Below are 18,689 nucleotides of genomic sequence, written 5' to 3'. Positions count from 1 at the left end.
TTTTTCTTCCTATGTGTAATACTTTACACTTACTGACATTAAATTTCATTAGCCACAAATCTGTCCTAGCCTGTATGCTATCCAAGTCCTTCTGTAATGATAACGGATTCCAAATTATCTGCTAATCCACCTATCTTGGTATCATCTGCAAAATTAACCAGCTTGTTACTTATATTCCTATCTAAATCATTTATATATATTGCCCCCTGCTCGTCAACCCCCTCCCACCTGCGTTACGTGCCAGCCACTTCGCGTCTCTGCCACTCGCATTGTGAAGAGGGGGGCTGAACGCACCCCAAGGAGACATGGTCGTTCCTCTGAAACCCCCTCTTAAACGGTGATACAATGGGAAACAAATAAGATTGTTTTTTACCTCATCTTTGCTCGTTTAGCTGCTGGCTTGCTGCTGCTGCTGCCATGCCACGCAAGCTGTACCTCGTCCGGCGCACTGCAGTCATATCACCTATGTACATATATTTGATCTCTTTTCACCAATATCGCTTTGAATTTGGATTCCGTGTTTGGAATTACATCATGACAACGCAATGTATGACTGCCCGTGAGTGAATATCATTTCTTTCTCTCTACATGAAATGTGTCTGTCAATAGCATTCACACAAATGAGAAATGATTTCTCTCGCGGGATTTCACTTTCACCAAACAACAAATCTTTTAATTCTCGCGGATACGCCTCTTCATTGGGAAGAAACACTACTTTTTTTTCCCTGATGGCAACACGAGTTAGACGAACTACAAGTCTCCAACTTAAAGTTTAAATCCGAACAATATATTCGATCTCTTTTCACTGTTCCATTATTTCACCGAGTAATAATTTCTATTTGTTTGTGCTAATGCGATCTTTACCATATTTTTTTTGAGACTTTTGAATTTTTGTACTTCCATTATCTCTAACCTGCTCTGCATGTGTACCGCTCCAATGTTTTTGGAATCTTTTAATTCTTGCAAATATGCCTTTTCATTTGGAAGAAATACTACTTTTTTTCCCTGATGGCAACACGAATTAGACGATCTACAAGTCATTGAATTAAATTTTAAATCCAAACAATATATTTGATCTCTTTTCGCTGTTCCGTTATTTCACCGAGTAATACTTTCCATTTGTTTGCACTAATGAGATTTTTACTATCCTTTTTTTGAGACATGCAAATTTTCATACTTCCATTATCTGTAACCTGTTCTGCATTTGTACCGCATCAACGTTTTTTAATTCTTTATGACGTTCTATTTTGTCATCTACTCATTGTTTTACATCCAGCCCCAGGCGTGGTTAAATTTCTTGGCACAAAGACTCGTCTTGTGGGATGTGAAAGTGTCTCTCTGAGAAAATCACATCTCATCTCCTTCCAACCTTCCAAGATATTTTTTATAATAGAGAGAAATAGCAGCAGCCCCAAGCATTGACCCCTGTGGAACACCACTCTTAACATCAGTCAATTCTGATGAGGTTCATCGCACCATCACCCTCTGCTTCCTGTGTCTGAGCCAATTCTGCACCCATCTAAAAACATCACCCTGAGCTCCCACTTCTTTTAGTTTGATGCCCAACCTCTCATGTAGCACCTTATCTAATGCTTTCTGAAAGTCAAGATAAATAATATCAAATGCTCCACTTTGATCATATCCTTTTGTTGCTTCCTCATAGAATTCCAGCATGTTATTAAAACATGACCTCTATGTTCTGAACCCATTCTGACTATTCAGAAAAACTCCTGTCCTTGCAATGTTTTGCTCAATCTTATCCTTAATAATTCCTTCCATTAATTTTCCTGTGATGCATGTTAAGCTTACTGGCATATACAATACAATACAATACAATACAATACAATACAATACAGTTTATTTTTGTATAGCCCAAAATCACACAGGAAGTGCCGCAATGGGCTTTAACAGGCCCTGCCTCTTGACAGACCCCCAGCCTTGACTCTCTAAGAAGACAAGGAAAAACTCCCAAAAAAAACCTTGTAGGGAAAAACAGAAGAAACCTTGGGAAAGGCAGTTCAAAGAGAGACCCCTTTCCAGGTAGGCTGGGCGTGCAGTGGGTGTCAAAAGAAGGGGGTCAATACAATACAATACAGTACACAGAACAGAACAATTTCTCAATATAGTAAGAAATAAAAAATATAAATTTTAGAAGTACAGAGCAGAATTTAACAGTAGATGATATATCCCATAATAACATTTGGATTTGTGTAGAGTCCTGGAGACCTCATCCTTCAAGCTGCCTCCCCCATTTGGCCATTCCACGGCTGAAACAGTGCTGGGCCAGCCAATCCGATGAAAGGACCCCTCTTTCCCACGATTCCTGCGATCCTCCATCAGAGATGACTTTTCCTTAGGCAGGCAAAACAACTTGGCAGATGGGCCATGGCACCAAGTGCCACATTTGAGTACCGAGAAGAAAAACAGAATAAGTGAGGGTTAGTATGCAATTATAACTGTCATGTTACTTATGTTTAAGTGCTAATGACTAACAACAGAGATGCAGTCTGTACAGTTAATCAGCAGCTCTAGTCAGGATATGCTAAACTTAAGTAGTGAGTCTTCAGCCGGGATTTAAAAGCTGAGGCCGAAGGGGCATCTCTTATAGTAGCAGGCAGACCATTCCACAGTTTAGGGGCCCTGTAACTAAAAGCTCGACCTCCCACTGTTATTTTATTAATCCTTGGAATCATAAGCAGACCGGCATCTTGAGATCTTAATGTGCGCTCTGGTTTGTAAGTCATGATAAGTTCAGACAAGTAAGCTGGACCTCGACCATTTAATGCTTTATATGTTAAAAGAAGGATTTTGAAATCTGCCCTAAACTTAACCGGGAGCCAGTGTAAGGATTTAAGAACTGGAGTTGTGTGTTCGTATTTTCTTGTTCTTGTAATAATTCTCGCAGCCACATTTTGGATTAACTGGAGGCTGTAAAAAGAACAGTTTGAACATCCAGTGAACACCGCATTGCAGTAGTCAAACCTACTAGAGATAAATGCATGAATTAGTTTCTCAGAATCCTGTTTATTTAAAAAGCGCCTTAATTTCCTAACATTTTTAAGATGGAAGAAACATGTCTTGGACAACTTTGTAATATGCGCTTTAAATGACATGCTAGAGTCAAAGATAACTCCTAGATTGCGGGCTGATTCAGTAAAATTGACTGGGATTCCCACTGAGTTAAATGATGACAAAATACTGTTGTGATCAGCATCATTCCCTCCAACAATTAACATCTCTGTTTTATCTGTATTTAAAGACAAGTAGTTCTTATTCATCCACTCCTTTAATTCACTAACACAACTAATTAAAGACAACATTGGAGAAACTTCATTTGATTTAATGAAAGGTATAACTGGGTGTCATCTGCATACGAGTGAAAATTAACATTATGTTTCCTAATGAGAGATCCCAGTGGAAGCATGTACAGTGAAAACAGTAAAGGTCCCAGTACTGAGCCCTGCGGGACACCATATTGAACTTCTGTGTATAATGATGGAGTACTGTCAGCACATTTCTGTACATATTGGAATCGATTTGATAAGTAAGAACTAAACCAAGCGAGCACGGTGCCTGTAAGCCCAACATCATTTTCTAGCCTGTGCAGTAAAACAGAATGGTCGATGGTGTCAAATGCTACACTTAAGTCCAACAACATAATTACAGTGGAGTTTCCTTCATCAGAGGATATCAGAATGTCACTTACAACCCGTGTTAGTGCTGTTTCTGTACTATGACCAGTGCGAAAACCAGACTGGAATTTCTCAAATAAATTGTAATGCGTAAGGTGTGTCTGAAGCTGACTGGCGACTACTTTTTCTAGTATTTTAGAGAGAAATGGTAAATTTGAAATAGGCCTATAATTATTTAGTATATGTGGGTCAAGGTCTGACTTTTTAAGTAATGGTTTAATGACTGACACTTTTAGTGTATCAGGTACTGTGCCATGCAATAATGAACTATTGATAATGTTTAGGATAGGCGCTGCAAGAACATCCATTGCACTTTTTACTAGTTTTGTTGGCACTGGATCTAGGGAACAAGTAGTGGGCTTCATTTTAGAAATTAAACTTAAGACTTCCTGCTCAGTTACAGGATTAAAATTACTAAAGTGCTGAGTGCAATGTAAGACAGGGTCTGCTAAGCTAGTATTTGGTTTGTAATGTGATGCAGAGATCTGGGATCTTATATTTTTAATTTTCTCATTGAAGAAGTTCATAAAGTCTGTACTGCTAATGTCTGTTGGTATTTTGCACTGTTGATCTGAATTTCCATTTGTTAATTTAGCCACTGTTCTAAACAGTACCCGAGGATTTTTATTATTGCTATCTATTAATGTAGAATAATATTCTGACGAGCTTTAAAGAGGGCTTTTTTATATTTATTAACACTCTCTGTCCATGCAATTTGAAAGACACGTAGCTTTGTTGTTCTCCATCTGCGCTCCAGTTTTCGACACTCTTAATTTAAGAGCTCGATTGTTTTCATTAAACCAGGGAGAGTTTCTATGTGCTTTGAACACTTTTGTTTTAAGGGGAGCCACTGTGTCCAGAGCATCTCTCAAGGTTACATTATAATGTGATGTTAGCTCATCTAAATTGTTTTCCATGTTTACATTTGATGTTAACTGATCTAAATGGTTTTCCACAATTACACTCGACTTACTCAAAGTATCTATAAATTTTGAAGCAGAATTACAATCTAGATGTCGCACTGTCTTTGTTTTAATCTGGGAGTGTGTTGGCAAGGGCAGGACTAAATCAAATGTAATTAAGTAGTGATCAGAAATAACTTCATTTAATGGAGTAATAATTAAATTTTGAATTTCAACTTTGTAAGTTATAATTAAATCTAATGTGTGGTTATGATTATGAGTTGGACCTTTGACATTCTGACAAAATCCTACTGAATTTAACAAATAAGTAAAACATTTGCTAAAAGTGTCAGTTTCCACATCCAAGCATATAGTTGCTTGGATCTGCCCTGTCACCCTTTTTATATAATAGGATATTTGCCATTTTCTAGTCCTTCTGAATCTCTCCAGTGCGCAGTGACTTCCTAAAAATGTGTCGTGGGTTTATATATGTACTCACTAGCCTCCTTAACTCAGAGACTAAATATTATCTGGTCCTGGGGCCTTACATGTATAAACGGTGTGTATGAACAAAAATGTTGCGTAAGCCTGATTCCACGTTCAAATCGCAATGTATAAAACCTAAACTTGCCGTAAAGCCACACACATTTCCACAGTAGCTCATACCCTGGCATACACAAGTTCTGCGCTTGATTTTGCAGATTGGCGGCACCCAGCATCAAAGCAGTGCTACTGTTCCAGTGTGGTTTCCTTTCTTTTTTAGATCCACATCCCTGACGTGGTTTAATAAATACACTGAAATTAACCGCATATTGTTTATTAGTTTAATGCACCTGATTATCATTAACCTGTAACAATATAATGTTCCACGGAATGGCCAAACTATTCCAAATACCATAGCTGCTTTAGCGTTGTTACTGTCACTGCACCTTCCTTTTCTTCTTTCAGCTGCTTCCGTTAGGGGTTGCCACAGCGTATCATCTTTTTCCATATTACTCTCACTGCACCACTCGGAGCAGCTGATTGGAAAGAGAATTATCGGTATACAGCATCAACCACACGGTGCCTCAGCCATGCTGCCTATTTGAACTGCTCTAACACAGCAAACACTTCAGAGCCTTTCCTGTACGGATCTCTCGGTTCAGAAACAGTTTCATCCCAAGAACTATAAACACACTCAATCAGTCCATCAAATGCTCCTTGTAGAACTGTTTGTACTTATAAGTACAATCACCTCACTGTAAACTTGCACCACAATTATAATATTGCACAACCTGAGCCACTTTATAAAGCGGGTATTTACATATGATGACATACAATTTTTAAGATGAAATGCAGCAAAATATGTTTATTATATTATACAGATAAACTTTGACTTCATTTAAATAATCTATATTGTTAATAGTTAAACATGTGAGGACACGGTGTCGCTGCGCTAGCAAGGATCTGGAACTCCATTCACGGATTGTTCCTGCCTCGCGCTGTATGCTTGCTGGGACTGGCATGACACTGGAAGAACAGAATAATTAAACATGTACTAGGAAGATATTTCAACGTTCCTTAAAAGGTCTGAAGAATCAGCATTCTAAGCTTACAGATGGCTTAACGTCTATTACAGAGCTGATTGTGTGGCGATTGGGTATTTGGAGAAAGAAAAGTAAGGACAGGAATTGGGGGTTAGTACGTTTGAAAGAGACAGTACTGCTGCAATAAATTATTTCATCAAAGGTCACGCACAATCACTGTGCTACCATGTTTAATAACATGCTTTAACTCCTATCATCATGAAAATGATATCAAGTATACAACTCAGTATTTTAATTATTCAGAGAGCTGTAATATTACGAATGCAATGGATTCTGTCCTGTCGGAAGAAGAGAAAGCTTGGAAGCACGTAGTGATTCACACACATATCACTAGAAGATCAAATACAAAACAAAGCATTTAACGTACTACTTAAGTTACAATGTTATTTGAGAATCTAGTAAATTAAATGATTTTAAGATGAAGTTTATGATGTTCTACTTTAATGGCAAAATAAGCTATGTGATTAAAGTGGAAATTTCGAGATTAAATTTGACATTTCGTGCTTTTTTTCCCCACTGTGTGCCTATTTTTTTCTTTTCTCTGTACCCTAATAAGCTTTCATATGACACTCAGACGGTGGCTACGACTCGCCTTTTCACGGCGACTTTGATATGTGATTTCTTTTTTATTTCGGGCACTGTGCCCGAACACACTCTGTCACTCGATCAACTTCTTTTTGTTGATTATACCACTGTTTAAAACCAACAAATAGTATGTTTTTTCCTTTGCCTCCACATGGTATTCGCTGAAATTCTAATATTTTCCCCTGTGCTTTTCACATTGTCTTTCTCAGAAGGCTATTTATATTGATTTTGCATATTCAAAGAGGCATGGGAGGAGTTGGGGCGGGACAGAAGGCCGTGCACGTGCATTACTTTTCACGCTGATCGGGACTTATGTAGTGGAAGAACGTGAAAGTTTGCATATGTACAGATTCTTGCATCTGGATTTTTCTGAGCGTACGCACATTCCAGCTTTTGTGCTTACGCCATGTTATAGTGTGAGTTCTACGCACGGCGTTATACATGAGGCCCCAGTTCCATCAGTTCTCTACTACAACACAGGCCGGCCAACTCCTCCTTCAGTTCAGCAACCCTAAGCTTCAGAAGTTGGATCAGCAGCATATCCTGCCGATGTACTGTAGCCCTCATAGCCATAAACTGGCTCCACTAAACCATCATCTAAAAAGTCAAACATCCAACAGGATTTGCATTGCACTTGCCTCATTATTAAAATTTGATTTAGGACAGCCTTAACTTTATTTTTTTTCTTAAAATTAAATGATTTAACTTAAATGGTAATACTATGGGCTCGTTTATACTTCACGCTCAGAACGTGTACGCGTCCACATCATGGCTGCCACGCGTTCATTTGATGTGTCCTCTGAGCAGGTCCTCAGAAATTAATGTGACGTGTGCGCGAGTTGCAGTACCAGCAAAAAGTCGGGGGGACGCAGTGTGCTAAAAGTTGAAATGTGACGTCAGAGTCTCTGTTTACTATCTACATGTGACACTTTGCGGACACTACGAGATCGGTGGGCACGCTTCGATGTTTGATAAATGGTTCGATGTGGTGAAGCAAAATGGCGACATACAGATGTATTCGTGGTGCTTTCATATTCAAGCATTGCATATTCCCGATCGTAATGACACGATACATTTTAAAAGTCTCACATACCGTCTTCTGTGCCGTCTTTTTTTTCTAGGGCTTCCTCTGGTCCTGACAGCAGCAGATCGCCACACTGAGCACATTAAATGTATGATATTCCAACTCTCTGCACATCTTTAGATTTATACTTGATATCACTTTCATGATGAAAAGCATTAAAGTGTGTATATTACATTTTAGTTAATTCGGTAATTTCGTTTAAATAATGAATACTGTTAATAATTACACACATGGGGGGTGACACAGTGGCGGAGCGTTAGCGCTGCTGTTTTGCAGGGAGTCACGTCGCTGATATTCCCTGCCTGGAGTTTCCATGTTTTTCCTGCTGGGTTTCCTCAGTGTGCTCCAGTTTCCTTCCAAAGATATGCAGATTTGTGGATTTGGTGCCGCTAAAATGACACTAGTGTATGTGTGTGCTTGTATTCACCTTGCGATGAGCTGAGGCCTCATCCAGGGATTGTTTCTCACTGGTGCCCAATGCTTGCTGGAATCGACACATCCCTGGATTTAATCAATAAACATCTTTTTCAGAGATATTGCGGTAAGGTTTCATCAGAATTTAATGGGTGTTCTAGGCAATTCACAACACAGAAAAGTCAAACATGTTCTCACCGTGATAATAGCTCACACTGCCACCTGGCAGATTCCTCCAGGTTTACGTAAAGTACGCGTGCAAGTATAAACAGTTCAACGCTTGCGTAGCAGGAGCGTCTGCTGCAGCATGCGTCGCGTAAAGTATAAATCCGGCCTAAGAACTGATACAGCTATTTTACACCTTGTCCCTTAAGCTCATAAGAACTTCCTCTCAGCTTCTCCTTCTATGAGATTAACTTTACTTTTCTCTGTCTGTTCTCCTAATTTTACTATCCTTTTATTCCTTACTTAAAAGCTCTCCACTCGCACTGTTTGTATTCCACCGTATTAATGAACACTTAACGCAGTCTCCCGCTTAACTGTTCTACCTCTGAACCATTAAGAACTGTTCAATCTAAAATAAACAAATAAAACTTCCCTGCCTTATCTGCTCCAACAGCCCCTTATGCCTGATCGGCACCTTAACACTTACCTGTGCATTGCTGAGCCTTCCCATTTATTGTTTTGAAGTCCGCTGCGGCCTTTTTTTTTTTCTTTTAAACTAAGGCATCGCTGTTACAACGCAGTTATTTGCTTACAAATGCCGATATCAGTTACTGTTGCTTTCTACTCTAGATCCTTGATGCCAGTGCAGATACAGATAACAAGTACAAGTAACGTTTCCAAGCACACCTCCAAACATCCAGCTACTTCTGCTCTTGTGCGGGCGAAAAAAAAGCAAAAAAAAAAAAAACCCTACTAAAGGAAAAATGCTTTAAAAATTCCCACATGATTCCTTAGTGGCAACCAAAATCCAAGTTTTTAAGAGCAAAATGTATTTTTTTTTTTATTTAACTCTCACATCACAGAAAACACCAAAAACTCTCTGCAGCCTCTAGTGTTTGTGTTCATGTCAGTACGCCTCAAGCCTCAGCACGACGTGCATTACATTCTCCGCAAAGCTTTGTGGCATGAGCCCTTATAGAGTTACTCACAGAGTAAGGAAATGTAGCTTTAGCAGTCTGTGAAGAATATTTGCCATAGTGTCTGCAAATATTATACAAATCTTGGAAAAAAAAATACATAAAAATATGAAACACATCTTTATTAATAATAAACATACATAGACACTGTAAGCATGTTTAGGAGTAGTTTATATCCCTCCTGACAAATGATCCTAGGCTCCAAAGTGGACCATAAAATTGCCCAAACCAGATGTTTTAAGGACTACCTCCTAGTGCCTGGGCACTTAGCATCACATATCTGCTGGCCAGCGACATCATTGCACTGAACACTGCCACAATATAGTTCTTTAACATTAAAATTCACCACACTTGCCAGACTCTGCAGGCTGAATACCAAGATAAAGGTCACTCTCTCTGTGTTCTTTCCCAATATGTTTCACTATGGTCCAATAACAGTAAAATCAAATCATCCTGGAGTTATTGGAGTCTGTATCCAGATTCACATAGATTTCAGTGGAACTAACCACCACCAAAATGTTAGCCTTTGTGGTGATATGATTATTAAATCTGCTTAGTCCAGTTTAGAGCCACCGCTTATTCTGGTAGTATCAGGTGCAAGAATAAACTAAACCCAAAAGAGTCATCAGAAGGTGATGTAAAGCTTTTTCAAGTCTGTGTGTCTCAAGTTTCAGAAGCAGGCTATTAATGAGGAGCCTGGAGTAGCAAGACTGTGCTGTTGAATGGTAGACTTGCAATGCCAGGACTCCAGCTCTGCTTACTATAGATGGAAACAGTACTTCAATACTCGCCTGTAAATGTGTTGAAGCACAGGGAGTCTGCAGAATTGGACTTTGCTCAGTGAATTCCTGTACATCTGCACAAGGATTCTATAAACATATACAATGTACTTTTTTCTTTACGAATCAATCTCTTTGCTCTTTAAAGTTAAAAAGCAGTACCCCTACTTCATTCAAATAAACTGCAGGAAGGCATTACAAACTTGGCCATGCCCAAGTAAGACTGCTTAAATAAAACATGAACAAATCCATTGCAATTTACTTAATAGCACTGTTCACTTTTCATCAACTAATACACAACCAAACATTTTATGATAACCTGACTTTCTCTTACAGTATAGTAACCGCTTTATTATTTTGAGCAAAGCATATATTTTAAGGCACAATGCAGAACATTAAAAAAGTAATGCCTTGATTCCAGTCTAAAATATACTTGAAGATTAAAATTTTAAAAGATAACATACCATATTAATCATAAAATACATACAGAGCATTCTTGTGTCCTTTAGTAAATATGATATAAAGCATTTAAAGATAAACAAAAAACAAAAAAGTAAATTGCAGACTTGGAACAAATTGTAAACTTTATATATTTGATGATACCATATTTATTTTCTTTAGAGTGTGGACTAACAAAGCAAAAATAATCTATCAATATTAGAAACATTTATTTGGCTTTCTGCACAGTTTTAACAATAGTCAGTTATTCTAAACAATATTGAACACCATGGACAAATACTGCTCGTAAGAAACCTGAATCCAGCCATCTTGATCTGTGTCATATCTTCTAAATACATCAGTTAGTCTCTGAAATGTAAAAATTAAATCATTAGTGTTAACGATTGAGGTTAAAAAAGCATACTCAAAATTTGTGAAAAATTACATTTACATTAGCAATTGTACATTTTGAGCAAGAACCATCCATATGAGGTTAATAATGTATGACCTGAAGGATTAGTTTGACATTTTATGTACAGTCGTGGCCAAAAGTTTTGAGAATGACACAAATATTAATTTTCACAAAGTTTGCTGCTTCAGTGTTTTTAGATCTTTTTGTCAGATGTTTCTATGGTATACTGAAGTATAATTGCAAGCATTTCATAAGATTCAAAGGCTTTTATTGACAATTACATTACGTTTATGCAAATTGTCAATATTTGTTGTTTTCGATGTTTTGTTCCCCTATCAAAGGCTTTTATTGACAATTACATTATGTTTATGCAAATTGTCAATATTTGTTGTTTTCGATATTTTGTTCCCCTAGCCACTTAGTTATCACTTTTGCCTTACGGCACAATGCTCCATCATGCTTGAAAAGGCATTGTTCATCACCAAACTGTTCCTGGATGGTTGAGAGAAGTTGCTCTCGGATGATGTTTTGGTACCATTCTTTATTCATGGGTTGGAATCAGGGCACCACCAGTGCAGAGCTTGATCAGGAATGGCAGCAGGCAGGTTTGAGTGCATCTGCACGCACAGTGAGGCGAAGACTTTTGAAGGATGGCCTGGTGTCAAAAAGGGCAGCAAAGAAGCCACTTCTCTCCAAGAAAAACATCAGGGACAGACTGATATTGTGCAAAAGGTACAGGGATTGGACTGCTGAGGACTGGGGTAAAGTCATTTTCTCTGATGAATCCCCTTTCCAATTGTTTGGGGCATCCGGAAAAAAGACTGTCCAGAGAAGAGAGGGTGAGCGCTACCATCAGTCCTGTGTCATGAGAACAGTAAAGCATCCTGCGACCATTCATCTGTGGAGTTGCTTCTCAGCCAAGGGACTGGGCTCACTCACAATTTTGCCTAAGAACACAGCCATGAATACAGTTTAATGATGAACAATGCCCTTTTCCAGCAAAAAGGAGCACCGTGCCATAAGGCAAAATTGATAACTAAGTGGCTCGGGGGAAAAAAAACATCGAAATTTTGGGTCCATGGTCAGGAAACTCCCCAGGCCTCAATTTCATTGAGAACTTGTGGTCAATCCTCAAGGGGTCGTTGGACAAACAAAAACAAACAAATTTTGACAAACACCAGACATTGATTATGCAAGAATGGGCTGCCATCAGTCAGGATTTGGCCCAGAAGTTGATTGAGAGCATGCCACGGCGAGTTGCAGAGGTCCTGAAAAAGAAGGGCCAACACTGCAAATATTGACTCTGCATAAACTTAGTGTATGTAATTGTCAATAAAAACCTTTGAAACTTATGAAATGCTTGTAACAATACTTCAGTATACCATAGAAACATGAACTGAAGCAGCAAACTTTGTGAAAACCAATATTTGTGTCATTCTCAAAACCTTTGGCCACTGTTATTCATGATATTAAGATCTGAAATACAGCTGAAAAACATAATGAGATTGAAACAAGTGTTTTTACATTACTCTGTAAAGAGAAAAGTGTACTTTATTGTATAATCTGACTGTATTCACCAGAATTAAAATGTATGTTACAGTAGTGTGAAACGAAGATTTCCTGAACAGTTTGTTGAAGTTGTGTGGTGCTTTGTGGATTCTGAGCCAGACAGGGTGAACTCGAACCCTTGTCCAGTTCCCACACCCTCCCCCATATAGCATGCTACTAGTTTACAGATCCACTACTGCTGCTAAATATGCCATGTTATTCCAGTTTGTGCTTACACTGCCCTTCACTACTTGAGCAGAGATGAAAAATATGAGTTTCCCAGTGTGAAGTTTCATAAGAACCCCCTGTAACCTCCTTAGCATTACGTTTTTTTTCTCAAAAAACATGTAAAACACATTACATTTTTTGTTTTCAAAAATTATACTTTTATTAAACTTCATCACTTTACTGTACAATGTGCAAAACACTAAAAGTACAAAGTTGCATGCACCTGTGAGCCACGTTCGGGCCGGGTGAGGTTTCCCGTGTTGAGTCAAATTAAGCCACAGGCTCCACACCTGGTGGTGCCCTTCCGTCAATTCCTTTCAGTTTCAGCTTTGCAACCATACTCCCCCCGGAACCCAAAGAATTTGGTTACCCGGTTGGCTGCCCGGCGGGTCATGGGAATAACGCCGCTGGATTGGCAGTCGGCATAGTGTATGGTCGGAACTACGACGGTATGTGATCTTCTTTGAACCTCCGACTTTCGTTCTTGATTAATGAACACATTCTTGACAAATGCTTTTGCTCTCTCGCCATGGTCAGCTGTTTAGTGAATTGTTGGTGGGCAGGGCTCTGTGAGTTGGTGGGCGTGGCTGTCTTGCGTGCCATGGACTTAGTGAATTATATATATATAATGATATAAACAATACACTGCACATGTACAAGTGACACAAACACCATGTTCGGATTCACCAGAATCACTTTGGGTTTTACTGACCATTTCAAATTCACTGCCTAAAGACAGATTCACCTTATCATCAATGCTGAGGAGAGGCATTATGAGGCTAGGAGAAGTCCCATCTACACCGTTGCCCAGGTAATGCGCAGCCCTGACACAAGAATACAGTTGCCTGAGTAATGCTCGACACTAATGCTGTTTGCATGTATATAGCCCGAGTAATCATCATGTCTTACGCGAGACACATCTTTACTGTTGTCCAAGTGACACTCGGGACTAACGCTTTTAGCACTTTTTTTAAAGCCTGAGTGATGCTCAGGCATAACGCTAAGGAAGTTATAGTTATAGCTCCCCATGTAACAATTCAAAGAAAACAATGTTGCTTAAATTAGCAGAACTGTGATAAAATGTTGAGTTTTCATTCATACAATTATATTATTATATTTATTCAATTATTATATATTTAACAGGTAATTAATAATGCTACCACCTGTGACAATGGAATGAAAGTACAGTGCTCAAAAAATTAAGGGAACACTTAAATCGCACATCAGATCTCGATGAACAAAATATTCAATTGTAAAATTTTTACTGAGCAATATACTGTGTAATTCATTGAGAACAAAAAGATCTAACAACAGTCAATGGAAACCAAAAAGTCAAAAGTTGCAATCAAAGACTGATCCAACTTGCATGCATTTCATCACAGCAACTCATGATGTGACTCTGCAGTGTGTATGGCTTCCATGTGCCTGCATGCACTCCCAACAAGACAGTGGATGGTTTCATGGGGGATCTCCTCCAAAAACCTGGATCAGGGTATCGGTGAACTCCTCCTCACAATCCTGCGCATATGCCGCGCCTATGTTTTTCTTGGCCTGCCGGACCTGGGTTTAACAACAACTGTGCCTGTGGCCTTCCTTTTCCTGATTACATTCCTCACAGTTGAAACTGACAGTTTAAACCTCTGAGATTGCTTTTTGTAGCCTTCCCCTGAACCATGATACTGAACAATCTTTGTTTTCAGATCTTTTGAGAGTTGCTTTGAGGATCCCATGCTGTCACTCTTCAGAGGAGAGTCAAAGGGAAGCACAACTTGCAATTGACCACCTTAAACACCTTTTCTCATGATTGGACACACCTGCCTATGAAGTTCAAGGCTTAACAAGCTAATCCAACCAATTTGGTGTTGTAAGTAATCAGTATTGAGCAGTTACATGCATTCAAATCAGCAAAATTACAAGGGTACCCAAATTTTTGCACAGCAAGTTTTTCACATTTTATTTAATTTCATACAACTAAATACTGCTTCAATAAAACTTTTTGTTCGAAAACACCCAAGTACTCAGATGTTCCTAGGAAATGAAAGACATGCCACTGTTATCTTTTTTGTTGAAAGTAGAGTAAGTTATTATGCATGCTGAGAGGGGTTCCCAAACTTTTTCATATGACTGTATAGTATGTTACTCAAGTTAATCCTGGCTCAAAGATACAGTTTTCTTTCCTAGTGGCTGGGCAGTGAAATTGAAAATGCCTTGATCATACTAAACTTGTTTTTTAATTTTTTTTAATTAAATGAAATGTTGCTGTCATGCAGGCATGTAAACTATGAAATTAATGTGATGACTGTATGCACTTTCTCATTGCTGTGGTCTGCTCTAAATTCGTAAGACCACAGTGGAGGCATGAAATTTCAATGAAAACATGTATTTATCTGCTGTCTTTGAAAGATCTGCATAAGTACTGAAACAAACAGATTCCACTTTGCTTTTTTACATTAAACACAAAGCTTTTGCTGTATAACAATCAGCTGATTTGTCATTGGGGAGACAACCAAAGCAGCATAGACCTTTTCTATAAATCACCAGCTCATTCCAAAATTCCACAAAAAGTTAGGCCCACCTTCTTAGGAATGGAAGAATCCCATTTACCAAACGTAAAACTGATTATAAACCTGATGATATTCTTGACTTCCATTCAAATATTTATTATAACAAAGATAAAGTCCTTACCTGAAGGACAATACAACATTGAATGAAATCATCAAAAGCAACTTGCCCTCTTCTTTGTCTGTCAAACTTCTTTATAAGAATATCATAAAATTGGTCAGACAAACGATAGCCTGGTAAGGAGAAGGAGAAAAAAAAAATATATATATGTATCAAAAATTTCACTTTTACAAAGTTTAACACCATCCTGTTTAACTTAAGTTGGGTAGAAGATGCACAGTATAAGTGAATGTATCAGAATCAATTACGTGTCGTGGAATTTCACATACACCCCAAAGAGTGGTTTGCCATTTCCATTTATTTTCTACAAAAAAGTTACAACTTTATATGCATATTTTTTCTTGTAAAGTTAATTATCAGAAGAATGTTTTTATTGGTTCTCTAATACAGATTATACTAGCAGTTCCCTGCAGACTATTAAATGTTTGGTATGAGGACAGAAGTGCAACATAAGGAGGGTGATAAAAGTAAACAAAAAACAGAAAACTTACAAGATATTTCACAGTGTTTACATTGCATTTACAGCAGGTTAAGAAAAAAACCATGGAAGTGACAAATTATGGCATGCTACTGGACAAAAATGGCACATGCACAGTTCCACACAAGTAAAAAAACAATGCAGAGGGAATGGTAAGTGGTATTGCCATTTCGCATTTCTGGGCTGTGGTCTCATTGCAAGTTTTCAAGTTCTGGGATGTTGGCTGCTCTGTATTTTCCCTGACTATATTATGGCTGTCTGTCATCATCTGAATGACTCACGTTCTACCTAGTGTTGATTCCTTTGCTTTTCCACAACTTACCAAGACAGGCAAGATACAATAAAGTCAAGTTACTGACTTATTTCATGGAACTCATTTATGAATGTTCACTGAAAATAGAGACCTGCCCTGCTGTAGTCTGTACACGTCAACAAAATCAAAGCATCTACTCACTTACTAGTCCTTTTACTTACTATATTTACAAAAGGAAAGAACTTGCACAAATCAAAATTAGTTTGGACTTTGAAGATTTAATTACAGCTTTCTTACCAAACCCAGTCAAGGCTTGTCTTAGCTCATTCTTGTCAATTAGTCCAGAATTGTCCCGGTCATATGTTCTGAAGATGTTTTGCCAATCAGTAATATACTTCCAAACACCTGCAAATTCATTGAAATTCACTCCTCCTTTATTGTCCCTATCAAACATAGCTAAAGAAGAGGAAAAAGGGAAATATATTAATGAAAAACACACTATGACAATCATGTAGGGTGATGACATACTGCTTTTTAATCCATATAGTGAAATAGGATACAATGTGAATTTGTGAATTTCCCCTTGGGATTAATAAAGTATCTATCTATCCATCCATCTATCCATCCAAACCGCTGTACAAATATAATGAAATAAATGCAAACCAAATGCATGCAATCCAAACAGTAACAAGCAGCATGATTTCATGATAACACAGAACCAAATTTATATTAGTCTCTATGCTAATTGAAGATGTACCACCGAATCAGCAAAGTGTTAAGAATTGGACTAATTGCTAATGTGACTGGCAGATCAGTTTGTAACTGAATGTTTTTTGTTTTTTCTTTACTAGTTGCAAGTGAAGCAGCCAAGTCAAGTACATGAAGGTGACTAAGATTTTGTTGTGTGATTAACTGAAAATAAACACTATAGAAGTGTCCAGCATCTGGAAGTACAACAATAACTTTAAACCTAGATTGTTCTTTCTTTCCCGCTCCCCTCCATTCAGTTTAATAAATTCCACACTGCCTGGATACACTATATATGTACAGTCATGGCCGAAATTATCGGCTCCCCTGGAATTTTCCCAGAAAATGCACCATTTCTCCCAGAAAATTGTTGGAATTACAAATGTTTTGGTATACACATGTTTATTTCCTTTATGTGCATTGGAACAACACAAAAAACAGAGAAAAAAAAGCCAAATCTGACATTTCACACACAACTCAAAAACCGGGCTGGACAAAATTATTGGCACCCTCAACTTAATATTTGGTTGCACGCCCTTTGGAAAAAATAACTGAAATCAAGCGCTTCCTATAACCATCAACAAGCTTGTTACACCTCTCAACTGGAATTTGGCCTCATTCCGTTTTCTGTAAACAGTAGAATGATGAGCTTTACCAAAAAGCTCTACCTTGGTCTCATCTGTCCACAAGACGTTCGCCCAGAAGGATTTTGACTTCCTCAAGTACATTTTGGCAAACTCCAGTCTGGCTTTTTTATGTTTCTGTGTCAGCAGTGGGGTCCTCCTGGCTCTCCTGCCATAGCGTTTCATTTTGTTCAGATGTCAACAGATAGTTCGAGCTGACACTGTTGCACCCTGAGTCTTCAGAACAGCTTGAATATGTTTTGAAGTTGTCTTGGGGCTGTTTATCCACCATTCGGACTATCCTTCATTGCAGCTTTTATCAATTTTTCTCTTCCGTCCACGTTCAGGGAGATTAGCTACAGTGCCATGTGTTGTGAACTTCTTGATTATGTTGCGCACAGTGGACAAAGGAACATGAAGATCTCTGGAGATGGACTTGTAGCCTTGAGATTGTTGATATTTTTCCACAATTTTTGTTCTCAAGTCCTCAGACAATTCTCTGCTCTTCTTTCTGTTCTCCATGCTTAGTGTGGCACACTCAGACACACAACAGAAAGGTTGAGTCAAGTTTTCTCCATTTTAACTGGCTTTAGGTGTGATTGCTATATTGCCAGCACCTGTTTCTTGCCACAGGTGAGTTCAAACGAGCGTCATATGCTTGAAATAAAACGATTTACCCACAATTTTGAAAAGGTGTCAATAATTTTGTCCGACCCATTTTTGGAGTTCTGTGTGACATGATGTCAGATTTGGCTCGTTTTCTCTGTTTTTTTTGTGTTGTTCCAATGCACATAAAGGAAATAAACATGTGTATACCAAAACATTTGTAACTGTAACAGCCTGGGAGAAATGGTGCATTTTCTGGGAAAATTCCAGGGGTGCCGATAATTTCGGCCATTGACTGTAAAAGACTTTGGAAAGGCAAAAACGGTCACAACTTCATTTGTCAAAATACTTCATGTTGAAAAAAAATGCAAAATATAACTGCAACTTTCAAAATTCAAAGATCAAAATAAAAAAGCAAACCTTTTAATAATCAGGTACTTATAAATGGAGGTTCCAGCATCACAGATCCTGGTCTATAATCTTTAAACTC

The 18,689-nt window shown here is 38.3% G+C and overlaps 1 protein-coding gene across 1 annotated transcript in view; it reads right to left on the bottom strand.

Annotated features, from left to right (window-relative positions):
* Positions 1-9,508: 9,508 nt before the first annotated feature.
* pdcd6 (programmed cell death 6) overlaps positions 9,509-18,689 on the bottom strand; it is an 84,805-nt gene continuing 75,624 nt past the window's right edge. Inside the window, exons 4-6 of the mRNA XM_028803923.2 lie at positions 16,521-16,679; positions 15,496-15,605; positions 9,509-10,991 (exon numbers count right to left, since the gene is read on the bottom strand). Coding sequence (XP_028659756.1) covers positions 10,893-10,991; positions 15,496-15,605; positions 16,521-16,679 — 368 coding nt within the window. The 3' untranslated portion in view covers positions 9,509-10,892. The remainder of the gene's footprint in view (positions 10,992-15,495; positions 15,606-16,520; positions 16,680-18,689) is intronic.

Source organism: Erpetoichthys calabaricus, chromosome 6 (genome assembly GCF_900747795.2).
Source record: "Erpetoichthys calabaricus chromosome 6, fErpCal1.3, whole genome shotgun sequence".
NCBI classification, from domain to species: Eukaryota; Metazoa; Chordata; class Cladistia; order Polypteriformes; family Polypteridae; genus Erpetoichthys; species Erpetoichthys calabaricus.
This window is presented reverse-complemented; position numbering and strand designations above follow the sequence as displayed.